This window comes from Lepidochelys kempii, chromosome 22 (genome assembly GCF_965140285.1).
Source record: "Lepidochelys kempii isolate rLepKem1 chromosome 22, rLepKem1.hap1, whole genome shotgun sequence".
NCBI lineage: Eukaryota > Metazoa > Chordata > Testudines > Cheloniidae > Lepidochelys > Lepidochelys kempii.
Genome location: NC_136401.1, coordinates 14,085,544 through 14,113,495, shown reverse-complemented (window position 1 = coordinate 14,113,495; position 27,952 = coordinate 14,085,544). Strand labels below are relative to the sequence as shown.

At 42.8% G+C, this 27,952-nt stretch overlaps 1 protein-coding gene across 1 annotated transcript; it reads left to right on the top strand.

Moving 5' to 3' along the window:
* ATP12A (ATPase H+/K+ transporting non-gastric alpha2 subunit) lies at nt 1–27,922 on the top strand. The gene is made up of 23 exons (XM_073320794.1): nt 1–256; nt 2,514–2,663; nt 6,691–6,750; nt 7,439–7,642; nt 8,673–8,786; nt 9,783–9,917; nt 10,499–10,616; nt 11,421–11,689; nt 13,294–13,492; nt 14,131–14,240; nt 15,042–15,176; nt 15,950–16,142; nt 16,790–16,965; nt 18,474–18,610; nt 19,148–19,298; nt 21,234–21,402; nt 22,422–22,576; nt 23,374–23,497; nt 23,955–24,100; nt 25,349–25,482; nt 26,374–26,475; nt 27,118–27,209; nt 27,438–27,922. The coding sequence occupies exons 1-23, from the start codon at nt 248–250 to the stop codon at nt 27,464–27,466; spliced, it is 3,111 nt and encodes a 1,036-aa protein (XP_073176895.1). The 5' UTR covers nt 1–247; the 3' UTR covers nt 27,467–27,922.
* The last annotated feature ends 30 nt before the right edge of the window (nt 27,923–27,952 follow it).

The following is a 27,952-nucleotide window of genomic DNA, read 5'->3' as shown; positions in this document are numbered from 1 at the left end:
ACCTGTCCTGCCTGAAGGATGCCTAAGTGTGGGGAGGATTCCAGCTAACATTGGCTTTCTAGTTGGGAAGAGGCTACAACCCCTGCGAGCTCTTGCACTCTGACAGCCACAAACGATCCTGAGCTACTTGCATCCTGTGTGTTCACACCACTTTTCCTTTTCATCCAAGCACCTTACCTCGGTATATATCATCCTGCCTGGGAGATCCATTGCTCCACTAGAGCAGGGACGGAATAAGCTCACAAAAATGGGAAAGGTGAGTGAGCATTCACTGAAACAGCTATATAAACATCTGGTTTCTTCTGCTAAGCTCTAAGAAATAGAATTTATTTGATAAATTAAAAATGTATGTATGTTTGAAATGGTTTGCTGTATACATGCCTGCTAAGGCAGGAGAAAAATAGGTCAGAAATGCAGGTTATTGTGTTTCATAATGATGGGAGATCCAAAGAGGTTTCTGTCTTTCACTCTATCTTTGTGAACAGTTCTAATGCTAAGTGTTTTAAACCCAAACAGATCAGAGAGATCAAATAGATAGGGGAAATACTGTTGAGAATGTCTCCTTTGCAAATGGATGAAGGATCAAGCCAATATGAAAAGATCTGAGAATTCAGGGTTAAAAGGAGGAACCCCAAAACCTCTCTGGGAACTAAAAGGAGATTTTGCATAGGAGGACAGAACAATTCATTAGCTTTTACTTATCTCCATGAATCTTCTCTCCTATGTCTGCTAAAGTTACTATAGTCCATAGAGTTGTTTCCTGGTTTCCTCTCTTCACGGAGACTTGAAAAGCTGAGCAGATTTTTGGTGGGATGGGGAAAGGAAGGTGGAGAAGGATGAGAGTGAAAAAGGTAACTCCGATAGATAACCCCAGCTTGTGTATCTTTGGAAAAGCAGCAGAGAGAACTCCTCATAACAGAAAGCCTTTATCTGGGATGTCTATGATCAAACAAACTGAAATGCCCTAGAAGTGGTTGTTCTGGGAATTCAACTCCTAAAATATCCATGGGGAAAACTTCTTCCCCACTGCCTCCTCCCACCTGCCCCCTTCCCCACCCCCCATGCACCTCCAAAAACAAAATTGGTCAAAATTGCAGCATTCCTCACACTCAAGTGCACTTAGGGGTTGAAATGTGGTTATTTTGGGTAGTTTTTAGTTCAGAAACATAGGAATTAATATTTTCTGATGTGCTTATCAGATGATATACACACCCATTATTTCAGCTGTTTGGCTTTGTTTTTTGGTTTTTTTTAATTAAAATGTTCAGTTTTAAACAAATCTGCTTCTGTCAGTGTGGAAGTCCCAACGTGGAAAAGTGTCCTGCAGAAGTCTGCATATATGTATTAGATCCCCATTGTATACAAACATAGCCAAGTAGAACAAGCCACTACCTGAAGTTCAGCCAATAAGTATGATTCAGTCTGAAACTCAAAAGATTAATCCCAAAGGAATCCAGTGAGAATGGGGTCAGCCAATAACTCTTCCAAGGAATGGCATGCAGTTTACAGAATAATTATGATCTGGAATTATGATTATAGAAACTGGTGAATTAACAACACAGGAAGCCTGCCCTTAAGTCTGGGCTATTAGCTTATGGTGAGGAGGCAGCAGAAGAAAATAGCTTATCAATAAATCTAATGCAGTTAAATAGGATTGGCAGCTTCTCTACTCTGGGGGTTGCTATTTAACTACTGAATAGACCCTGCAGAGAACTGGCAAAAACTGGGCTAACAGTTCACCAGCTCTGGATCTGTTCTGTGCTCTGTGCACAAGGAAGCAGAGATCTCCCAGGATTCTGTGAACAAGAGGATGACTCTAACTAGTGAGTGCAGTTTTTGCCTCAGGGTATCACTATATGACTGAGAGGCCAATTAGACAGTGCTGCTAAATGGCATGATTTTGTCATGAGTGTGACAATATTAGGGTTTTTTTCTTAAAGTACAAGCTCCTGGAGTCAGGTGAATATGAAATCTTAGCTTCTATTTGGGAAATTAAAAAAGTTAAACATGAAATCACAAATCCTAAATACGCCAACAGCAGAAGTTAAATAAAAAAGATCCCACATTTTATTATTTTTTAAATTTCATGATTTTAAAGGCAATCTAATGACTTATTTGGGACCTGACTCATGATTTTTGAGTGAGTTGCATTGGCAATGGATCTTGAGCAATATTTTTACTCTAAGGGCCAGATCCTCAAACTCACCTAAATTGCCATATCTCTACTGAAGTCCATGGATCTATGACAATTTGCACCAGCTGACGATCTGGCTGTAGCTGGCACAGTGTACGTTAATGCTATAGAAATTTCAGGTAGGGGACAGCACCAGGAACTATCAGGTTCCCAGGAGGAAGAGGCTGCAGCCACCTCTAAAATAGGGAAAACTTAGAGGTCCTGACGAGGCACATTACTTCCCTGGCTCCCGTTAACTACAGTACCTTATGATCACATGGCGACATGAAGCATAATAAGACCAGTTAGACGTAACTTGCCTTCTCATTTCTGATTCTAGAAAAGGTCTGACATTTACTCAGTTGAGATCCATGGCGCACGGGAACTGGAGAAAACAGACAAGGAAGATGAAGAGGAAAAGTACAAAGACCTGAAAGGTAACAAGAAAAAAAGCAAGAAGACAGAAGACCTTAAGAAAGAACTGGACTTGGTGAGTGTCCTTTGGGGGGGGGGGGTGAAGGGTGGGGTGCCTAATCTTGCTCCTGTTGATGATGCAGGATCAAACTGACCTGTATAAACAGAATGATTCTTGTAGAAATTAGCTGGTGTAGGAACAGTATCTCCTTTATTCCCAGCACTTCTCAACAGGTCTGCATTTTCCTAGGTGAAGTGGTTATAGCAGGATTTCACCATCACCTCTTTGGGTAAGGTTCCATTGGCACAGAGCAGACTGACAGAAAGATAGAAAGCCAGAAGCCAGACCTCTCAGTTCAGAAGCTGGTAATAGGTCTTAAAAATGTGTACCAGATTGAAGTGCAACTTTTTCAGGCTGAAAGATTGCAGAGTGGATTAGTTGCTAGAGCTCTGGGCTAGGACTCAGGAGAACTGAGTTCTATTCCGAGCTCTGACAGTGGCTTACTGGGTGACTTGGGGCAAGTTATTTCCCCCTTTCTTTGCCTCAGTTTCCCTACCTGTAAAATGGGAATAAGGATACTGACTTCCTTTATAAAGTGATCTGAAATCTACTGGTGCAAAGTATGAGATAAGAGCTAGGCATTATTACAGAACCTTCAAAGGGCAGTGAGTTCCCACAAACGTGTTTCCAAGGATTCCACTAATAGCTGTATTTCCGTGGTGCTTTTAATCTTTCAAAGGTCTTTACCAACACCAAGTAATTGATTCTCAATATCCACCCCACTCCCTCCAGTGAAGTGAAGGAGTGTTATTTTCATTATTTTTATTTTACTGATGGAGAAACTGAGGCACAGAGAAGTTAATTGACTCAGCCAAAGCGACAGAGAGTCAGTGTGGCAGAGCTGAGATGAGAACTTGAGAGTTCTTGGCTTCTAAGATTGAGTTCAGAGTACACACTATGGGTAAAATTATCAAAAGTTCTGAAGTGATTTATGAACCTACGTTCCATTTTCAAAAGTGAATTAGGTACCAAACCTCAACAGGATTTAGGCTCTCTGGTGCCCATGTCACTTTGAAAGTGGGACTTGTGCATTTCTGAAAATTTTATCCCATGTTTCTCTCCAAAACCAAAATGAAGTCCACAAAATTCCTGTTGGATTATGTTTCTACCATGCCTAGCACACTGGGCCTCTGATCCATGACCTAGGTGCTTCAGTTCTATTGTAATACAATTAAATAACAATTACACCCCAATAAACTAGATTTCCAACAGGATAAGATGGAAACATTAATAATCTCACTAACTGTCATATTTTAACACCTCTGATGTAAGTTCTGCCTTTTATAGTCCTGAAAAGGAAGAAAGTATAGTTAAAGGATTTGTGGGGGTGCCATCTGACTCATTGGGGTCTTTGGCCACATAAACCTCACTGTGACTCGGTTCCCCCATATGTAAAATGGCTATATGCCTACTTCATGGGGGTATTGTGAGGCCCAATTAAAGTTTGCAAGCTCTGAAAGGTGCTATTTATGGAAAATAAAGAATTATCACCACATGGAATTGAAAAAAAAAGCCATCCTCTCTCCTTCCCCCAATATTCCATATTGAACCCTAGCAACCCATGGATTCATACACAAGGGTCAAACGTGTGAGGTGCCAACTTTATTGTGAGCCATGTATCTGAGCAGTGCGCTTGTAGCGATCAGTGTACTTCCTGGGCACAGGGGTCAGGGCTGACTGAACATACATGCAGAAGATATCTATGCAATGTTTTGTTCCTGCAGAATGACAGTCAGTTTGTTCTAGTTTTCCAACACATTAACTTCGCAGCCCCTCCTACTCTTTTTAAATTATGCTGTTATGAGGGGAACTGGGGGAAAACTGCTGTCATGTTAATGGATTGTCTGACCTGTTTGCTAACCCTGAGAACATCCCTTTACAGTAAGTATTTAAAACTCCCATACTGTTTCCTGAATGGTATCTGTTTGATCTCTAAAAGAAAAGGAGGACTTGTGGCACCTTAGAGACTAACCAATTTATTTGAGCATGAGCTTTCGTGAGCTACAGCTCACTTCATCGGATCCATCCTTTTCTTTTTGCGAATACAGACTAACACGGCTGTTACTCTGAAACCTGTTTGAACTCTGTACTTCCTCCTTCCTTCAATCCAATTCCTAACTCTGCAGCTACACCCTGCATTTAATCAAGTGCATTAAACTCATGGGCTGTCATTTCAGGGGAAAAGTTCTCAAGTCTCCCCCTACAACCACCATTTTCTACCAATGGTAATAACCTGCTGCTTCTGGCGAGAAGACTGCACTGCATGACTGCATACAAGACATGTTACTGCTACAGTTCAGACCCCATTCCTATCAGATAAGGGCAACAATTTTTAGGACACACACAGACACTGTAGCACTTCTTAATTCAGCATGTTGACTACAGTGCTTCGTGTTTTGAGGCCTACAGTATCAGCGGATTTTAAGATTAGTTATCTTATCTAAACGAAGCAGAGTTATTCATCACAACCAGCATCACACAGGATACGTCTACACTACAATCGGAGGTGTAACTGCAGGATGTGCAGCCACACCTGAGCTAGCTTCGATTGAACTAGCCTGGTGTAACAGTAGCGGTGAAAACGCATGAGCACAAGCTAGCCGCTTGAGTACGCCTCCAGAGCACTAGGTGGGGTTGTATGGAGTGCTGTTCAGAGGCTTCCTCAGACCGAAGTCCACCCAACCGGACCCAAGCCTGAGATGGTCAAGTCATCTTCTGCCCTGACCCTAAATCTTCCCCCCAAACCTGAGTCAGCGCTGCCATCACTTACTGACCATGGGGTTGGCATAGCAGTGGCCATGTGCGCCGGCGGCTGCGTGCCCCACTTCTGCCCCCTGCTGCACTGTGCGCGTGTTGCAGAACGAGAGGAACTGTAACTCCTCGGGGCGCACAGCACAGCCAAGTGGCGGTGGCCAGCAGGAGCGGGGCACATAGCCCTTGCCGCGCCAACCCTACAGGCAGGAGGAGGAGAGCTGACCTGAGACCGCGAGGGTCAGGTTGTTTTCTGAACTGACCCGAGCCTCACACTTGGAGTCAGGTCCTGTCAGGTTGCAGGGCTCTGCTGCAGTCACACCTCAGATTGCCATGTAGACATACCCTGCGGTGTGTGGAGGAGGCTGGGTGGAGAGGGAGTTACAGAAGTGCCAGAAAAATGTGGACACCATTTCCCAATGCTAATTTGCACTCCACTAGCTTTTAAAACCTGACAAGCTCAAAGCACTTTACAAAAAGACCAGTTAAGACACACAACACCCCTGTGCGGCTGATATTTGTTGTGACACCCGTTTCTCATTTGGATAGATGGAGAGGTGATGAGATTTGTAAAAGGTCACACCATGAGTAAATGGCAGAGCTGGGATTAGAACCCAGAAGTCCTAGCTCTTCGGCTACAGCTGCTCAGAAAAAATTGAAATTTTGATAAAAAACTGTTTGTGGGAGGGGAAGGGGGGGTTGAGAAAAAACATTCCCTGACCATCTCTACTCTCAGCGTTTTGTGCTAAGCCAAAAGATTGCCCTGTGTCTATTTTTGTATATAGATGGCTTCCCAACACTGTTGTGTCTGATGTTTCAAGTTTTTCAAAATAGAAATTATGCTTTTGTGTCTAAGAAGATGGATGACTTGCAACCATGAAAGAAGAAAAGGAGTACTTGTGGCTGTAGCTCACGAAAGCTTATGCTCAAATTAATTTGTTAGTCTCTAAGGTGCCACAAGTACTCCTTTTCTTTTTGCGGATACAGATTAATACGGCTGCTACTCTGAAACCAACCATGAAAGAGGAATTTCCCACTCCATCTTCCAAGTATGCAGCCCTGCATAATTAGTTGTGTGTGTTACGGGAGTGGCTCTTGCTTTTCTTTGCAGGATTAAGCATTTACCACCACTCTTTGAGGCATACTACCATATACTGGCAGCTGGACCAGTCACCAAGAACCCAGGGCAATTCTAGTGCTCTTCAACCCCAGACATACTGAATTTTTCAGACCCACTTTCAACTTCAAGACAGTCTGCTCACTTCTTTTGTCTTTTTCTTTTGGCCTTCAGGATGACCACAAACTCAGCAAAGAAGAGCTGGAGGAAAAGTACACTACAAATATCAGCAAGGTGAGTGAGTAAGATATGAGCAAGGAACAGTATGAATCAAATATCCTTAGTTCATATGTGGCCTGATCTAAAACCTACTGAGCTCAGTGGAAAAACATTGATATCAGCTGGCTTTGTAAGAGCCCCGCCGTCATTATTAAAACAAAACATTTTATAGGCAGGATGTAGTAACTCGCAATAGATACTGAAAACAGAGATCAGCCCAGATAGAGTGATTCAGATCTGGATTTTGATATGAATATCTCTGAAGTTTAAAGAAATTTCTGAGTATTTTAAATCAACACTATTGGAAAGCTTGAACCCAATGTTTGGACCTGATCTAAACTTTCCCAGAGTCTGAGGGAGTTTGGACCCGGTATTCAGAGTCAGATAGGTCTCAGTCTAAACAGATGGCATCAGTAAAACAATACAGAATCATAGAAATGTTGTGCTGAAAGGGACTTCAAGAGGTGATTAGTGGAAGTCCATGGGACTTGACTTCCTATTGACCCCCATGGGGGATGCACATGCACATCTTGGCATTAACAATACTTAGGTATGAAAGCACCTTGAAAATATAAGGTCATAGACTATGGATAATCAAACCCGTATGTCCCAGGGGAAAAAGAGAGAAAAGCAAAGTTTCAGGTTTTGAATATGAAGTCTGTATTGTCCGACTCAATGTTTACAATGTTTTTTGCATTTGCAGGGGCTCACTAGTGCAAGAGCAGCAGAGATTCTGGCCCGAGATGGTCCCAACGCTCTCACTCCTCCTAAATCCACTCCTGAAATCATTAAGTTCCTCAAGCAGATGGTGGGAGGGTTCTCGATCCTCTTATGGGTGGGGGCTTTGCTCTGCTGGATTGCCTTCGGGATTCAGGTTGCTCAAGGTGTTGCTTCAGCATTTGACAATGTAAGTACTGTGCCAGCTATCTGGTCATCATCTCTTTATAGTCTGGTAGGGCTTTTTAGAGAGCTGGGGTCTCCAATCCTCCTACTTCAGTACTAAATTATTCCAATAAATGACAGATTTATTGGTATACTCTGTCTGCTCTCTCTTTATCTATCTTAGGCTTTTGTACTGCCACCCATCACCATAGTATCTAAGCACTTTCAAGTGCAACAGTGAAGTCCCTAATGGACTTTATGGAGTCTGACTCTTCCCCACTTTTGGGGTAAAAACTCTCCTTGGAGCATGTTCTCTTTGTCTGGTTCTGGTTGGTGGGTTGGTTGCAGTTCTTGTTTTATTTTGGAGATTAGGCTAGATGGGGTTTTGAAGACACAAAACAAACAAACACAGCTTAAACGTGGTGGGGGTTTGTTCATTTTTATGGTGGCCTCTGCATCTTCTGGTTTGGGGTAAAATTTCAAAAGCACCTAAAGGATTTAGAAGCCTAAGTTCCATTTTCAAAAGTCACGTAGGTGCTTTCAGTATTCTTTGTCGGATGAAGAAATAATAAAGTATCATAAGGCTATTCAGTTACTATTCCCAATCCAATGGTTTCCAGGAATTACTGGAATTCTCCTGAAAGCACTTATTCCTGTGAGCTCTGGAGCCTGACTTCTAAACTCAAAAGATTCAAAAGTTTGGATGAGCATCCAGTCTTCACCTAGTAGTGAAGTAGAAGGCTGTAGTTCACCTCCGGCCTTCTAATCATGTGTTTCCACCCTGACCCCCAAACAGCTGGCTTGGCCTCCATTCAGATGAGATTCTTATGAAAACTCTTAAAATCCTAGTTTGTCATTTGAGGAGCCATTTTGGTCCTTACTGCTTATTAACATGCATGAGCAGACAGTAGAATTCCAAATTTTCTCTTAACCAGTTAAACTAGTTCCACCTTTGGCTGAAGAGTTTATTTTATCAAATTGTGTAATTATGATTTGTACCAGGAACAACAGTAAATGTTTTTAAACTAACTGGAATCATTTCTCTTATTGGTCAGCTGTACTTGGGAGTAGTCCTCGCACTGGTTGTCATCCTCACTGGTATCTTCGCTTACTACCAAGAGGCTAAAAGTACCAACATCATGGCCAGCTTCAGTAAAATGATTCCACAGGTGAGTGGCCAACCTTCCTCTTTGTTTCTGAAGAGCAAGGGATCAAAACAGTTGGAGGTTGAAGATACTAAATGTATTAATGGCACAAAACTGGCCTCAATGGCCTGTATTTAGAGTGGGCACCCTCTTTAATAGCGAAGGGAGAATTAAGTTTCCCTTTTCCCTCAATAGTGGCTTTGCTCATGGTATTCCCATAACAGAATTCAGCACCCAGGGCTTTCGGTGGATGAGAAGCAGAATCCAGTCTTAGAATACAAAGAGTTGGGAACTAATTTTTCTCCAAACTCCATCCTTCACCAGAAGGGTCCAGATTAGTCTTGGGCAATTTATCCTCTTTCTTACTCAAACATGAGATCCTTTAGTTTGTTTTACTAGTGTAACCCAGGCTAACGTTAACAATTATCCAGAGTGCCAAGCATATGTGACATTGTATGAACATGTATTGCTAACAGGCACCTCTCCCAATGAGCTTGCAGCATAATATGGAGTTACTGCTCTGTCAGGTTGAAAATTGAATTAAAAAAGAATTCACCAAAGAGAGCTGGGCAGCAGTATGATTACAGCAAGGGAGAGACCTCCCATTCCCATTCCCAATTTTGCTGCTCATGGTGCATAATCTTGGGCAAGTGACAACCTCTGTGCCTGTGTTTACCCATCTGTGAAATGGCAATAGTATTGCCTCCCTTGTAAATCTCCTTGAGATCCTTGAATGAAAGGTGCTATACCAAGTGCTAAGTGTTATCAGCTGATCTTTCAGTGGTGACTTACATGGAATTCAGTAGATGATGAGGAAGAAAGGAATTATGCTGATGTATAACGAAGGGGAACCAGTAAGGGTGAAATTCAGCCCCTGAGCAGAGCTCAAAAACAGGGATAGGTGGTACACAGGCCTTGTATCTGCTCTCTGCACAGGGCTGAATTTCACCCATGGTGAAAGCAGGAAGGGCAAGGAGGATGTGGGACTGGTTACACTCTTGTCGTTCTCTTGTCCCATAGCAAGCTCTTGTCATCCGAGATGGAGAGAAGAAGGAAGTGTCTGCAGAGCAGCTGGTGGTGGGGGACATGGTGGAGATTAAAGGTGGAGATCGGATCCCAGCTGACATCCGTCTGATCTTTGCTCAGGGGTGTAAGGTAAACACCAGCTTTGGGATGTGTAGGGATGAAAAAGGAGATGGGACGTTTATGCCACTTTTTTCAGAGAGGTTGCAAAAAAGGAGAGACCATTTGTACAGAGAGGATAACTCAGCAGCCAATAGAAACCTTGGTTTTACATGTATGCTGTGCCTGTGCAGAAGGTCCACTGTGGCACACGCTGCACATGGGACAGAAAAGCCCATTACTTATAACAAATCTCCACTCCAAGGAGAGTCAAGTGCAGCATCTCTGCATCATGATACCCCAGCCAGTCTCCTGCCAATGCTATTTCCCGGGGCAGTAATGGAAGCACTGACCCAGTAAACCTCTCCGCAGCGTTGGAGGTAGCTACTTGAGTTATGCTTCCCTCCAAATCAGTAGGCACTACACTGATTTGACTTGATCTCCATGATAATAGAGGCATTTGCCCTGTCATACTCTCCTACCAGGAACACAATTAGAGTCTTCTGATTACCATATCCCTGCCACCTACCACCACAATTGCTTCAGCCCTTCCTTACAGGTGTACGAACGCGAGGGTTGCCAACTACATGAGTGTGTCTTTTGTTGACTGACAGGTGGATAATTCCTCCCTCACGGGGGAATCAGAACCACAAAGCCGTTCCTGTGACTTCACCCATGAAAACCCCTTGGAGACTAAGAACATTGCATTCTATTCTACAACCTGCCTGGAAGGTAACCTGCAGACTGAAGGACGGGGCTGAAGAAGCTGCTTGTGTATAGGCACCACATCATACCTGCTCCTAATTAATTCTCAATAGTGCTTTTTGCAGGAATCCCCAGAAAGTTTTAGGACAAAGAAAAACAAATAGGCAATTACAAAAAAGAAACACACCATGCAAACAAAAATAAAACTCAAAGTACTGGGCTGGCCCTAAGTTCTACCTAAGTTCACAGCTGACGTGTATTTGTGGCTGTCTGGTCTGGCGCTAGATAGAAGCAATAGCTGATCAACTCCTCCTTGCTTTTGGCTTTCCCATCATTATCCTAAGTCATGTAAAGTCAGAGCTGCCCATAAAGAAGTGCTTCAGATGCTTGAGGAAGTTGCTCTTTCTTTTAGAGGGGAAAACAAAAAGTACTTAGTGCCATATATATATATATAATTATTTACTATGCTTGTCTAGCACTCTGTACAATGCGTCCCTGATTGTTGACTGAGGCCTTACAGTGCTACTGCAGTACCATTAATGAACAACACTGATGAAAATACACTGTGAGACCCTCCCTTCCCTTATGTAAATAATCCCTCCAGATTTCTGAGATGGATGACATTTCTGTGGTGAAGTACCTGTAAATAAAAGGTTGACAAAGGTCCCTAATATCAGGGCAATATTGCACACGAGACTCGTAGCACAGTGGGGTCTGGGTCTAGGACATGAGCTCCTAGGTGCTACAGTAATATTATATTTCTTTACTAATTGTAATTCTCCTTAGGGAACCAATCCCACACTGTGCTGATAACCTCTTCTTTTCTTCCAGGTACTGCCACTGGCATGGTAATCAACACTGGGGACCACACTATCATCGGACGCATTGCCTCACTGGCATCTGGAGTTGGGAATGAGAAGACACCCATTGCTATTGAGATTGAGCACTTTGTGCATATTGTGGCAGGAGTGGCTGTTTCTATTGGGGTTCTCTTCTTCATCATTGCCGTGTCCATGAAATATAAGGTTCTGGACTCCATCATCTTTCTTATTGGCATCATTGTGGCCAATGTGCCCGAAGGACTGCTAGCCACAGTTACTGTAAGTCTACATAAGCCATAAGCATGCATTATACAGCTTTGCTTCTGCTTGTACCAGAGTTCATGTCAGTGTGTGCATCACAGTACAAGGTGGTCTAGTAACATAGGGCCAAGTCCTAGGTTCCTGCAGTCCTGCTGACAGCAGGGGATCCCCGATTCTCATAATCCCTTAGTAGAGCTAGGATTAAAATGGGTGCACTCTTATTGAGAAATGGGCTATGGATGGAACTGTTTACTTCAATCCATATGAACTTTGGGGCCTTGGACCTGCCCAGGTTTTGGAAAATCCAGACTCAACTCCCGACCCAATATCACCATGTTCAGCTATCTCTAGTTTTTGTGATCTTCTAGCAGATGCAACAGCTGCTGCAAGATCAAGTATTCACAGGTGACCTCATGTGAACTCATGCCAGCCCTGAGAAGACCTTACAGAGATCTTTTCAGAGCTGGGAATTTCCCAATTCAAGATGGGGAACTCCAGAATTAACAGAGACCTTAATCTCAAAGACTTCAGCACAACAGTCCCATGTACATATGTGTACACATCAACACACCCTTTAATATAGTCTTGGGTACCATTTCTGTCCCCATTACTGACCTGCTACATGACCTTGAGCAAGCCACTTCCCTTCTATTTGCCTCCATTTCCGCATCTGTAAAATTGGGGGTATTACTACTTCATGTGTGTATGAAAGATTCAGTGCAGTAACAGTTATAAGCATTGCAAAAGCCCCAGATAGACGGCACTAAAGAAGTGCAAAGTATTCTGAGTACCATGAGTAATAGTATACTAATCCCTTCCTCGGCATCGAGCTACCTATGCACTTCACTGCCACTCACACATCGGTGGTCTTAGCCACAGCCATACTCAAGATGTGAAACCATTGTCAGTCATCTTTGGTGACAAACAACTATAATAATTATTAGTACTAGGACACCACAGTGATGGTCACCTCAGAAATATCATGACCAAGTTAGTAGTAATGTCAGCTACCATTAGCTTTGCAGTTACGAGCTTCTCCCAAATTCCAGACCTTTTACTTGAAATATTCTCCTAATGGCTGTCATGCTCTCCTCTAACCACACATGAACCTCAGTGCCAGATGCAGTATTTGCTAACTAGAGGCCAGATTCTGATCTCAGTTACACCATTATAAATCTGGAGTAGCTTCACTGGCATCAATGAAATTACTCTAGATTTACATGAACATAATGGAGATCAGAATCAGGACCTACAGCTTTAGCAGGACTATGGTTGGTTGAAAAATATCATTTTTTAACAAACAATTTCAGGACTTTTTTCCAAAAAGCTCAGTGAATATTTTCTGGACTTTCAACCAAAAAAACCCAAAAAACCCAAAATCTTTTGAAAAAAAAAAACTTTTTGGCTAAGTTTTTTGGAAAATAAAACCCATTTTTTCTTCATTTAAAATATAAAAATTTTACTGAATTTTTCAGTTTTTTTCCCTTGAAAAAATGTTTTAGTTGAAATTTCAAACAAGCTCCGATTACCATCCATGGAATGGCATTGTGCATGGCTTTATTACATTGCTCACCGTCATGGTACCTCACTAACAGAGGGCTGAAATTCTCCCATTCCACTAGGTGAGTTTGTCTCTGACAGCCAAGCGAATGGCAAAGAAGAATTGCCTGGTAAAGAACTTAGAAGCTGTGGAAACGCTGGGCTCGACCTCCATCATCTGCTCTGACAAGACAGGGACCCTCACACAGAACAGGATGACTGTTGCCCATCTTTGGTTCGACGATCAGATCTACGCGGCTGATACCAGTGAAGAACAAACAAGTAAATATATATGGGAGTTGGAGAAGGGCAACAGCGTGGCTTAGACATGCCACAAGGTGGATGTCAATCTGGATTTAGCTGTGGCTGATGGTGATGACTTGTAGTTGCATCATCTGGTGGCTCTTTTGTGGACTGTCTTCAAACTGGCTGGTGGGACTCAGGACAGGTCCCACTGGACAAGCACCCACATCAGAAAAAGCAATCCAGCTGGTAATAAGAAGTCTCCCCCCCACACCTTGTTGACCATCTTAGTCGAGATGGCAAGGACTGAATGGAACCTGAACTCCAATCTCACCCCTGGAGATGGTCCTTACTAAATCAGGTTAAGGCACATTGTGTGGGGGGGGGGGAAGGGAGCCTGTCCTACAGCTGTTTTCTGGATAAATAGAATTCTTCAGTCTAGGAAGTACCAATTCATCCTCTCTCTTCAGCACTAAACGAACAAAGGGTCTTGACCAAAATAACTCTAGCAGGACTGGTAGGGGTGATGTGCATGGCGGAAGACATGGTTTGAATTTCTATATACCAATATTTGATACAAATGGCTGTTTTCTCCTGCAGCTGCTTTAACATAAGGATTCCACTAGCCAGTATCTAAAAAGCTGCAATGTTTGTTTGGTTTTTTTGCTTCTTTTCAGCCCAGTCCTTTGATCAAAGTTCTCAATCATGGGCAGCTTTATCAAAGATTGTAACACTCTGCAATCGGGCCGAATTCAAACCAGGACAGGAGAACGTTCCAATAATGAAGGTATCCGCTACTTTCTTAGCTCATTTCTTTTCCACTGAAAAGATTGCATGCAAAGTTTGTCTTTGTTTTTAGTGCTGCCTTTCATTTTAAAATTCCCATCACTTTTGTGTTCTTTGCTTTACCCTTGAAAGGAGTATAAAGTGGGAACAGACAAAAGCAATAATCATTTAAGTCAAAAAACAGCTCAAATATCAAGAATAGTCTTTCCACACTATTAATCTAAACTAATCAGAACATAGCAAGGGTAAGAGCTCTGAGTTATTTCCTTGTAGAGCATTTGTTATACGCTGTACTCTTATTGGAACAGGGGACTCCAGATTTCTGGGCTCTACTCTTGATTCTGGGACATGCAATGGAACTCACTTGACAGTTGGGTAAACCGAGGCACTGACATTAAGAGGGTAGAACATTCATTTGCCCCAGAGCAGACTTATAAAGCTTCCAGCAGAGCAGAGAACAGCCACAGATCTTTCACTTCCATGGAATGAAATGCAAATCTCATCTCTTTGCGGTAGCTTTGTCACAACAGCAACCCTAAAGAATGGCTCAATATCACTACGCTAAAGACCACAATTAATAAAATCAACAGCAATACAACCCAAATGCTCCCATGGCATAATTCAAGAGAAGGATGGAAAATATAATCTCTCCTACTGATTGCTTGGTGCTTTGCTGCCAGGGTGACAGCTACATTAGAAAGTATGCTTTCTATCACACACGTGTGTAAAGTTATTTCAGCTCTTTGGATGAAAGTGAAAAAGTATTACTACTAAAAATACATGTTTGCTCTTCTCTGCACAGAGAGTTGTGGTGGGCGATGCCTCAGAAACAGCCCTGCTGAAATTTGCTGAAGTAATCTTGGGTGATGTAATGGGCATTAGAAAACGGAACAGAAAACTGGCCGAAATTCCTTTCAATTCTACTAACAAATTCCAGGTGTGACTTTCTTTTTTGGAAAATGAACCAGTCAATCCATATCTTTGTCCAACCCAGTGTTAGTGCCTGGGACATGGTGACATTAATGGAGAAATTCAATATCCTATACAGTTTAAGCTCAGAAAACCAAAGCCACGTATTTCCATAGAGGCAGCTACCCTGCTGGGACTTTCATGCAAGGCCATGCAATTAGTTCCAGGGAATTCCGGTTACATTATGAAAGACGGAATGGAGCTGTAGCCCATGCAGTGTGGCCAAGCTGCTTTGAGCACTGTATGTAGGAACTCATCGTTTCTATAAACAGTGTCTCCATATTAAAGATGAAGGTGAATCCAATCTGCATCATTTTATGGAAATAACAGTATTGACAGCTGTCAGGCTCAGAGAAAGTTGAAAGTGCTGCCTAAGATTGGGCCAAGTTTGGGCACCTGTATCTTATTATTAAAATAAGATTAATTATTTTTATTACGATCACACAGTGATCTGGTATATGACATTATACCAAGGTATTTCATTCTATCAAAGACCAGATTTATCACTTCAGAAGAGATAATATACCATTAGTGAGAAAGAGGAGGAGAAATATTTCTTGGCTCCAAGTTAAATGGACTCTTATGGCCAAATTCTGCTGTCAGACAAGCACGGCCAATTCCTATTGCCATCACAGTGGGGGTTGCATATCTGAGGGCAGAATTTAGCTGTGGGTGGGTTATGGTGGAAACTGAAGGGGACCATACAATGTTTCAATCATTTCATCTTCATGGTGCACACAGCTCTCAATCCATGAGACTGAAGACCCCAATGATAAACGCTTCCTGCTGGTGATGAAAGGAGCCCCAGAGAGGATCCTAGAGAGATGCAGCACTATCATGATCAATGGCGAAGAACAGCCACTGGATAAAGAGAGGGCTGAAGCTTTCCAGACAGCGTACATGGAATTGGGAGGCCTGGGAGAGAGAGTGCTGGGTGAGTTCAAAAGGGAACTGAAAATGGATTGCAACAGAGAAGGGAACTGGGAAATTAAAACTGAGTTAAACGCCAGTAGTCCTGGGCAACTGGATGTTATAATAATGGATGCATTAGGTGTGCATGGGATTACATGTGACAATCCTCATTCCAGTCTTGGAATGACAGCTGAAAATGGGTGCAGTCTTAGAGGAAAGAAGAGAAACTACCTGCTCATTCATGGATGAAATGGTAACCCCCCCTCAAAATAAGTAGGGGGTTAACCCACATCAACGCTGCTGTAAACTCTTTCCAGCAGGGACCGTGGGACAGTAGCTTGCACTATGGGGGTGGGGGGCCTTGACCTTTAGGCACTAGCACCATGCAAATAAAGAATCATGAATGTATCTGGTACATGGAAGAAAGCACTCTTCATTTCTGCTACAGGTACCAGCTACATTGCTTTGAATGCTGGTGCTGTAAAGGAACGTTAATGCAACGGACAAGGATTAAAATTCCACCACAGAGGACACTTCATGGTTGTTTTTTAAAATGCAGTGGTGTAACACAGAGAAGAACAAATAGCCATGCTGTATCAGGTCTCCCTTTCTCTTTTTACCCTTCCCCTTCACCCTGCTCTCACACTACTCTACTGGGTTTCATTCCAGGCTTCTGCCATTTGTACCTGCCCGAGGATGAGTTTCCAGACACCTACCCCTTCGATACAGACTCCATGAACTTCCCCACTTCCAACCTGTGCTTTGTAGGGCTCTTATCCATGATTGACCCCCCTCGCTCCACCGTGCCAGATGCTGTGTCAAAGTGCCGCAGTGCTGGGATCAAGGTAGGGTTTCTGCCAGTCAATAGCACAGCAGTTCTACATAAGGGATTCCTAAAGCACCCATGCTATAGCCTCAAGTTCTTGCTGCATCATGGTAGCATTTTAGTGTATTCAGATTAAACACATCTCAGGTGATAGTTTAAGTCTTATTATCTTTCACAGCTACCATTAATGTTGGCCTGGGGTATTAACCTGGGAGTAAATTTACACCCACTTAAAGTCTCCTTTACACTGCCAGCGTGGTATGAAGAGGACTTAATGTAAATTGGCCCATTGCAAAGATGGGCTGAAACCAAAACCCCAGATGCAAAAGGATTCCAAAATTTGGGGGAGTGCAGAAGTTGATCCAGATCCAACTTTGTAGCTCAGGCCCATTTCTAATACATAAAGGAATCTCTGGAGCTGGAATTATTCACCCTAAACCATGGAAGAGTGACAAAAATCCTTCACAAAGGGGAAGAACTAAATTTAGATCATAAAAGCAGAAAACTTTTCTAGTCTATGCTAAGCAACAGCTTCCCTAGCTGTCTTGCCAGGACATCCTCAAGTATATATTCAGCTCAAGGGGAGTGAATTTCAATTGCATATTAGATAAGGAAAGGGAAATCAGCCTTTGAAGCAACTGGCCTAGGGCAAAATGAAGGCTGTCCCAATACTGGGTAAATTGCTGGCATTCTGAGGCTGCTAGGCTAGCTACCAAGCAGCTTTCTCTCCTAAAAGGTTGAATAGACATGTGTCCCAGTTTTCTATGATACCTTATGTCACAAGGACCTATTTTATGTTGCAATATTAATCAGTGTTTCCAACACACAATGCAAACTCATATAAAGAGCTTCTTTATTCTACAGTATTGGTCCTCATCAACTCAATAGCAATATAAACAGCATTTGGGGTTATTAGTGTACTATATATATTATTAGTGTACTTTAGTGTACTTTATATATTAGTGTACTTTAGATTGGATATTAGGAAAAACTTTTTCACTAAGAGGGTGGTGAAACACTGGAATGCGTTACCTAGGGAGGTGGTAGAATCTCCTTCCTTAGAGGTTTTTAAGGTCAGGCTTGACAAAGCCCTGGCTGGGATGATTTAACTGGGAATTGGTCCTGCTTCGAGCAGGGGGTTGGACTAGATGACCTTCTGGGGTCCCTTCCAACCCTGATATTCTATGATTCTATGATTCTATATAAAAATAAATACAGGACCTCTGTTTAGGAGAAGGAGTGAGGCAGATCAGAATTAGAGAAGGACCCTGCACGGCCCTGGTTTCCTGAACCAAGCCTTCCCTTTCACTTTCAATTCAACAGTGCCAATGTCACTTGGCTTAGGGACTGGTGCTAACATAGGGTTAGCAGGTTACTAACAACAATCTGAATGTCTTTGAAAACCTGACTGCATGCTCAGCATGCTAAAGAACCAAAGCCATTTCTTGATGGAAAATAGCCACTTCAGTTCATCTTTCCTTCTGCTACTCCTAAGTTTCTCATTCAATGCACTTGTCCCTTCACCAGGTTATCATGGTCACTGGTGATCATCCAATCACAGCAAAAGCAATTGCCAAGAGTGTAGGCATCATTTCTGCCAACAGCGAGACCGTTGAAGATATTGCCAAGCGCCTCAATGTTCCAGTCGAGCAAGTCAATAAACAGTAAGGGCAGAAAGCAGCTATTTGGAAATGAAACCTTTCCTTCTCCTCCTGTGTGTGTATTAACCTGTTTCTATGAAACAGTCACTTTTTGCTCTCCTGCTTCTTGGTACCTTCCTAGCCCTGATATCCATTCAACTATTCATCTCTTCGACCCAGAACCATCTATCTAGTTTATTCTGAAATGTACTGAGGCTGAATGGAGTTTTGATGATTCAGTGAGAGAAGAAGAAGATAACTCATTCTACCTCTTCCAGCCAATACAGCATTGCTTCCTACAGCACATTCTCTGTTCTTTTGAAAGGTCTACTGATGGGGCCTACTGCTACTTTCTTCACTAGGGAATTGTAGTATACCTTGCATTTCTGTGGTGCCTTTCAAGTAATTTCTGCTGACAAACGACTAAGGCTAGTTAAAATTGACTTGCTTATTGCTGCCACATCCAACCCACTGAACTGAGTACAGTGTTTGAATGAATGTATTGTTTGCATCTAAGCCTTTATATCTGAGTTTCACTGTGCATTCCTGTGGCTATTACAGGGATGCTAGAGCTGCTGTAATTAACGGAATGGAGCTTAAGGATATGACCACAGAGCAGCTGGACGAGATCTTAATCAATCATTCAGAAATAGTCTTTGCTCGCACCTCACCCCAGCAGAAACTGATTATAGTGGAGGGCTGCCAAAGGCAGGTGAGTGAGAGAAGGCAACAGATAAACATATGTGGCCATAATGGATTTGTACAGTGATGGTATTTGCTCAGATGTCCGCCTCAGCAACAAACAGAAATGATAACCTAGTGGTGTTAGAAACAGGTTGAGGGGAGGGATGGGGGGGGGAGTGAATTCCAGTACACCACAGATACTGCTGAGGTTCTTTCATCCTCAGCCATCCGAATCTACATACTGTAGTGAACCCACTGTGCCTTTGGCACCCCTGTCCTACACTGGATAGAATCTAAGCTGCTCTACTGCATGTCAGGAGTCCCATGTTGGTACTGGCTAACTGACACTCTTCTGTGTTAGGGCCTGGTGCTTGAGGGGAAGTAGCAGAGCTGTAGCTACACTTTGGGTGTGAAGTTCTAGTTGTGATGGGCACCACAGTCACAATGCTGGAATTCCTGGGGCCAAGGATTTATTATTTAGGAGGCCCCTTCCCCAGATGGTTCTATAAACCCAGATGAAAGCAGCATTGTGACCATGCCCTCTTTTCCCTCCCCTTCAGTCTCACTTAGGCCTTCTGTACAGTTGTGTTTAACAATACAGGGCATGCATCCCAATAAACTGCTTTATAACATGATTTGTCTCGGGCCAGCCCTTGTTAAACTGCCTCTTAAACGGTCTTATGGTTTAGATAGGAGACTAGTGCGGGGCAGGATTTTAAGAGTTTTGTCCCATTCACCGCAGTTATTATAAAGCTGTCTGGAGTAGAAGCAGCACTGTGGGGAGTATATAGTGCACCATGAAAAAGGAGAGTGGAGCACCATCCAGAACTCCTCCCAGGGACTTCTCACGGCTGTGCAATCCCCTGGCTGCCCCACGGATGCAAGCTGTGACTTACCCCATGGCTCCCCCTCAAATTTGCAAGGAAAGCAGATGCAGCATGACCCACTTTTAATTTTTGTAGCTTTGGCAGAGCTGAGCTTTCCCATCAACATCAGCTCTTTGGGTTTAATCCTGAATTGCTTTCAGAGAAACAATGATATTACTGCTTAATTTCTAGTGTCACCCCATTTTAGATGGCAAGCTCTGGGTACCTTTGTTCTGTGCTGTGCAGATGCCCACACTCCAGTAAGATTTGGCTCTCCGAAGGATGAAGAGCAAAAAAAGTCAGTTCCTGTTCCCTGTTTAGTAGCTCGAGCCCATAAGCCCTTCTGTTCACTGTATTATTTCTAACTGGTGTCACTGAGCAAAATCCCTCAAGGGACAAAACGTTTGGTATTTATCATAATCAGTTTGCCATATTTTTTCCTTTGATTTTTTCTGATTCTGCCCAGAACACTCCAAGTTCTCCAGAAGCCAAAGCATCTTTGAGAGGATACTTGGTTACATCAGGAAGTTTCATCAGAGAGGCTAGTCCAGAGAACTGGGGCCTTTTCTAGTTCACCAGTTCAAACCAGTTCAGGTTCACAAACTAAAAGCGAAGTTAGCATTTAGTGGCTGTTCAGTAGCCTTCATTAAAGTTGGAGTGGGGGTGGGGTATGTCTCTCAGCTACTGAACACATATCTACATCACAAGCCACCCCAAAATTGACATCCTTCATAGATACCTCAGAAGAGAGACCAAGGAGTGGATGGACCATGGTGACTGAATCCCCCTCCCCCTCCTGAAGAGTGTCCCTGGTTTCTTCAACGAGGGATGGGATACAGTCGCAAGGCACCGTAGAGGAAATATATTTGACCACTGCCTATATTCTACCTGGCTAGATGAAGAATTCATCTTCAGGCCAGGGCTGCCCATCCAGCACCTTTCACCAGCACACATTCACTTTAAAAGAACATCTCAAGAGCACTGACATTAATTTTAACTTGTATTAAACTCTGCTCCAGAGACTTTAAAGGTGGAGGCTTTTCCTTGCTGGAGGATGGACTAATTTCCTCAGTCACCTGAATCTTACTGTGTTCCAGGATGCAGTTGTTGCGGTGACTGGAGATGGAGTTAATGACTCCCCAGCTCTGAAAAAGGCAGATATTGGAATTGCTATGGGTATCGCCGGCTCCGACGCAGCTAAAAATGCAGCTGACATGATCTTGCTGGATGATAACTTTGCTTCTATTGTCACAGGAGTGGAGGAAGGTAAAAATAAGACTCGCTACTCTCATCCCTAATGTAAACTGGAAGCAGTCGCATTGGACTGATAGCCACTATCCCCTGTCTTATTATTTTAAAGGCCCACTTGCTTGCACTATTGTTCACTTACATTTGCAGACACTATTACCTGGAATATGCATGAAAACCGGGTGACTGCATGTTCATATTGTTGCAAATGTAGGTATGCAATCACACATTTGTGCATATCAAAATCTCTATTTTTTAAATAAAGGCATCTCTCAGGGCTAAATGGTCAGTTTATTGACCTTAGTAACTACCTACCCAATTCTGCATGCATTGGTGATGTGTCCCTTAATATCCTACACAATCCAGTCTATATCTATGGACTTAATTTCCTCATTCAAACTCTATGGACCTAGCTGCAATGGGATCAGAAACGGGGTAGCTAACCGCTTTAAAGTCGGAGAAAGACGTGAATCATCTCCAACCACAAACATCCTAGGGTTTTATGACCTGCTCACAAAGAGCAAGGCAACGTTATACAGATATTATTTGCTCAGTTCTGCTATGCCTATCAGTTTGAATCTTGAACAAAAGCCCTTCATTCATGTCTGATCCCGTATTGCTTTCAGCCTCAAGTTACTAGTGCTGCAGCAATCTCCTGTACCCTTTCGTTTCTATTATTTGTTCTCCACCCTCTCTTGGCTTGACCCCAGCTATACTACCATCCACTGTGCTTTCTAACTTGGTGCCTGAAGCTTCTAGTAACTTTAAAGCTGATCAGAAAATGGGAAATTCTTTTTTCCCAAGGAAACAAATCATTTTTGTTGAAATTTTTCATTTTCAATACATTTACAATGAGAATTTGACTTTTTGCCCAAAACAATTTAACTTTTTAAAAATGAAAACCAATTTTTTTGGAGGAAAGCAGAGATTTTTTTCAAATGTTTTAACTTTAACTGCTGAAAAAAAGATGGTGGGAAATTTTCAGCCAGCATTAGGCTTAGTGAGTATTTTAAAATAAACTTTCTGTTTTTCCTCAGGCCGCTTGATCTTCGATAACCTAAAAAAAACTATTGCCTACACCCTGACCAAGAATATTGCTGAGCTCTGCCCCTTCCTGATCTACATTATTGCCAGCATCCCGCTGCCCATTGGCACAATCACTATCCTGTTCATCGACCTGGGCACAGACATCGTAAGTTGTCTTACCCCCGACATGGTTAAAACCAGCTGGCTGCCCGTGCAATTTCATGTGCATTTTATTGACCATGAGAATGAGTAACTGACTAGGGTTTGAGTGCCAAGGAGGCTCTTGAGCCTCTCTGGGTGTGAAGCAATTAGATTTGATGTACATCTTTGAGGGATCAGTCATCACTCAGGAACTGAGAGCCTAATCACATGCGATAGGTAAGACAGCAAAACAAGCAGAGGCCTAGAGTGAAAGCAACTGGATTTGGAGGAGGGAAAAAACTAAGATGAGGAGGGGAGCAAGGGAGAGCGGAAAGTAAAGGCTTCGCTCATGTGCATTGATCAAGAGCCCACTCTAGCCAGGCCTTTTGATCAACACATGCAGGCAGTGAACTATCAAGAGAGCACATATATTACCAGTGTCAGATCTTCCTCAAATCATCTGTTTGCTACAGTATAGGGAATGACCACCGGACATACAGATGAGGCATCCTCTATCCTCCCAATAGATTCAAAAGACCCCTTCTCTCCTTCCAGTTTCATCCAACCCTCTGGGGTGGATGAGCAATATGTTAATGGCCCCAAGGCATGTGTTTCAGACCTCACCCAAACCTTTCTATGGTCCTCAACTGCAGACTTAATTGAAAAGAACCTTTTGTCATTTACTCCTTGACATCTGGGGCACTCAATGTTAACATAATCCAACTAACAGACATTGGAGAAAGAAAAGCCAGAATTTATTGAATCTCCCAGAAACAGGTAGAGGTTTGACAGTGAGGTTCTGAAAGACAATTTCTCTTGTAGATTCCCTCTGTTGCATTAGCCTATGAGAAAGCTGAAAGTGACATTATGAACAGGAGGCCCCGGCACAAGAAGAAGGACAGGCTGGTGAATGAGCAGCTCGCTGTGTACTCCTATTTGCAGATTGGTATGTTGGGTTATTCATATAAGAGGTGGCTAGGCTGGATGAGGAGAATGAAGTCAGTGAAAGGCTTTTGAATTTGGTTCCTGGCCCCAGGAAGGAGTGTAGAGTAGTGTTAGAGTGGGGGGAAGGGAGTCAGGACTCCTTAGTTCCATTCCTATGATCTCAACTCATTGTGAGAGTTTGGGGATGCTTATTTAACCTCCCTCTGACTGTGTGTGCACACCTGTTCTGGGGTTACAGAAATGCTTTATCCATAGGAGTTCGGAGGCTTAATGAAGAATGCACTGAGATTCTTGATTGGAACGCTTCCTATATGGTCCATGCAAAGTACTATGGATCCAGAAAGAGCTAGTTTAACACCGACTCTCAGCAGACTTTTTTCTTGTTTCCCCTCCCTCCCCGCAAATACATTAAGTCTCACTCCATCCCTTTATTATTTCCCCCCCCTTCTTCTTTGCAGGGATCCTACAGTCGATTGGAGCCTTCTTGGCCTATTTTACCGTGTATGCTGAACAGGGCTGGCTTCCTAACACACTGCTCGGCTTACGTGTCAATTGGGAAGATGATTACAATAATGACATAGAGGACAGCTATGGGCAAGAATGGGTAAAGCATCTGTAAAAAATCCTCTTCAGTTAAATCTCTATTTTTTACTGGAAATGGAAGATTCTCTCCCCTCACGGGCAGAGTGAGGGGCGGGTGGGGGGGGTGGTGGTGGTGGAGGGAAGCTTAGAAATGTTTGGAGGTGGAGCTGATGGGGAAAGATTTAAATTTCAGTGACTTAGATTCATTTTAACTTTATTCCATTAGATGTGAACTAAAGCTTCCCAGGTTAGATTTCTTGGAGCTGTTCTTTGGCTTTGGTCATTCAACATCAGAGCCCACTAACTCGACATCTAGAATTCCCCTCTTTTTGCTTCTCTCCTAGCCCTGAAACCAAACATCCTCCCCTATTTCTTTCTCAGTTATAGGTCTTTGTCAACAGGAGCCTCTCCACCACTCTTGCCTCCCTTTCTAGAGTATGTTTAGATCCCCTCTACTCCCCCAGTACTGCTTCTGCACACCACTACTGTCCAGCTGTGAAGATACTCTCTATAGTACAGGTTTCAGAGTAACAGCCGTGTTAGTCTGTATTCGCAAAAAGGAAAGGAATACTTGTGGCACCTCAGAGACTAACCAATTTATTTGAGCATAAGCTTTTGAGCTACACAGCTCATTTCATTGGATGCATACTGTGGAAAGTATAAAAAGATCTTCTATACTTTCCACAGTATGCATCCACTGAAGTGAGCTGTAGCTCACGAAAGCTTATGCTCAAATAAATTGGTTAGTCTCTAAGGTGCCACAAGTACTTCTTTTCTCTATAGTACAATACTGACTCTCCCCTTCCCAGCACTGTGATGCAATGTTGCTTAAATTCCATAACCTCTGGCTGACATTAAATGAGTGTTAAGTAGAACCGCAACCTCAAGATTTAATTCCAAAATCCAATACTGAAAATAGGTCCTAACAAACGCTGTTCCCTAGAGGAATTCCTGCTGCCCAAGACCATGATGGTTGAGGGGAGCTCCCATCCTTACACTGTTCCCTACAGCAATCACCATAAGCAGAGGCAGTAGGTGAATTGATTTGAATTCCCCACCGTCAAGGCTCTCAACATTCTCCACAGCAACAGCTAATGGGAAAGAACAATGGATTCCAAGCTGTTGCACAAGTGCAAAAGGTGGAATTATTCCAGACTTATACCCATGTAACTGGGAATCAGTCTCTAGACTATGCAGCCATTCCTATAATGCAAGTACATACACTTCAGTGCCCGGCCTGTAACAAAGATACTTTTTTATTCCTTTGCAGACTAGATACCAGCGGACATACCTGCAGTGGAGTGGCTACACTGCCTTTTTTGTCAGCATCACAATTCAGCAAGTGGCAGATTTGATCATCAGGAAAACACGGAGGAATTCCCTTTTCCAGCAGGGTCTTCTCAGGTTGGTGCTAAAAGTTCATTAATGTAATGGGGGTAGGGGGGGTAGGGAGGGTCTTAGCCTGGAGGTCTAACAGTCTTATCCAGCCTCTGTATGTTCCTTGGGTGAAATTGGAGTCAGAAATAACTTCCTCCATTCTTCCTTCTTGTTCCCACCAATTTCCTCTCTCTCCAGCTTTTTTCTATCACCCAAGCTTTTATTTAGCAATGAAAATAGGTACAAGAAAAACAGCTAATCAAAAGTTGTTCGAATACTGACATTTCAAAATTAAAATGTTTTAAAATGGGATTTTTGACATTTTTGCAGTTTCACGCAAATCCCCATCTCCTTTAAAAACAAAGCAGAACTAAAGAGCTAATCAAAATTTAGCAAAATTTCCAAAAAGGAGAAAATGGTGGTAAAGCTTTTTCATTACTTTTCAGCCAGCTCTTGTAGACTTTTGACTTCCAGGAGCTATCAATAGGCCAAATTCTGTCAGGTGCTGAGCACCCTTCAAGCCCAATTGAAGCCAAATGATTGAGGGCATCACACAGTACTGAGGCCACAATATAAAAGCTAAGGAGTACCTGTGGCACCTTAGAGACTAACAAATCTATTTGAGCATAAAAAGGTGACATCTTGTCCATATGACCTTTATGCTCCAGGATGAATGGACTGTATTCAGTTTTACATTCAAAAGGGAAGACACTGTATCTAGCCAGCATGCCTGTCAGAACCGCTGTCCCTTCTGAAATGCTCATCATGGACTGCAGCACAGAGCCTGCACCTACTTAAGTCGGGCTTCTACTCAGATTTGTACCTTTGGGTTACATGGTGTTAGAATGGTACCAGCTCGTCGTAGACACTAGTGCTATACAGATCACATAACCATCTTCTTTACTGGTTTTCTTGTAGGAATAAAGTAATCTGGGTGGGAATATTCTCCCAGATAGCAATCGCTCTGATTCTCTGTTATGGTCTTGGAAGTGTTACTGCCTTGAACTTCACGCCCCTTCGGTGAGTTCCAATTCTTCTGTGTACATTTGTGTTCTACCTCTTCTTCAAATGTACATACACACATGAAATGGTAGGAAATCTACACTCAGTGGCATGGCTGATTGGAAAGGCATACCATGTGGAGTAAACTTCTTAGAGAGCAGAATTCAAAGACTAAGTTTTAGGACATAATTACTGAGTTGAGTTGGCTGAAATTTCTCAGTCAAAAAAAACTCGGACACATTTTTCATGATCTTTTTCACAAAAACATGTCCCCTGTTTGGCCAGGGTAGAGAAAACAGTTTATATAGAATAAGAATGTCCCTAGCCCTTATTCTAGAACTCACACTATTGGGTGAGGCGATAAAACGTTTGCTTGACTACATTTTATTTAAAATGACTTCCCTTTCATATGCCAGTCCAGTTTCTGATGTCCTCTGAGTCCAGGATATCACAGGAGAGCCTCATTTTGCAACCCCATTTTCGGAGCAAATAAGTTCTCCTCATTTACAGATTCAGAAAGGTCAAAGGGCCCGATTTTTTCTCTAGTGACAACATCAAATCAGCTATTTGGACAGCAGGCCCGCAGAATTCAGCTGGAGGGACTGCTCCTTTCAAATGATAAGATCTGATTCATGAATCTCCTTTATTTCGCTTTTCCAGGGTTCAGTATTGGTTTGTGGCCATGCCTTATGCCATCTTGATATGGGTCTATGATGAAATCCGGAAGCTTTTCATCAGGCAATACCCAGGAAGTAAGTAGAATCTCCCCTTCCCTCCCCCTAACCCCCCTCCCCTGCCCCCCGGGGCTAGCATTTCATTCTCAGTCCATTTCTGCCACCACCACCCTTCCCAACCCCAGCTGTATCATTTTGATAGAGATGATTTTAAATGGATTATCTAGACAATGCCTGACTTAATTTTCTTCTACTGGAAGAAAAAAAATCCTAATTCCTTGATATTTTCCCCTCCTCCTATCATAGGTTGGTGGGACAAGAACATGTATTACTGAAACAGTCTTCATCACTGTGCTCCTTTCTCCCTGCTGGAGAGTTCTTTGATTGTCCCAACCGGCCTCTGCTGCTGAATGGTCCTGTCTGTGCAATATAAAATAACCACAGGGGTTCCCCTCATCATGAAGAAACAAGGACTTAAGAGGCTGAAAAACCACCTTACACTGTACTGTAAAGCTTAGACTTGGCTGAAAATTTAAATGCTATCTATTCTTTTATAAATACTTTTTTTCCCTGTTTAAAGTGTATAAAGTTAATGGAAAAAAACCTCTCATGTATATAGCTATTAAGGAAATCACACATTTGTAATTTCAGGCATCGACTTGCACTAGGTTTGTTCAAGCTGTTTTATTTGTTTGCTGTTTTGGTGCAATTGAACTGTGAGCAAGTGCATATGCAGATCTGAGTTATGTCACCAAGGATGACTAGACTGTATAGGCACAATTTGATAATAAAAGGACTTTTTCCAGAAAGCAGCTCTCTTC

Excerpts from the sequence above, each read along its gene's own strand:
- ATP12A (XM_073320794.1), top strand. Across the intron at positions 14,241-15,041 it reads AGAACGTTCCAATAATGAAG|AGAGTTGTGGTGGGCGATGC; the intron begins GTATCCGCTACT and ends TTCTCTGCACAG. Across the intron at positions 26,476-27,117 it reads TTGAACTTCACGCCCCTTCG|GGTTCAGTATTGGTTTGTGG; the intron begins GTGAGTTCCAAT and ends TCGCTTTTCCAG.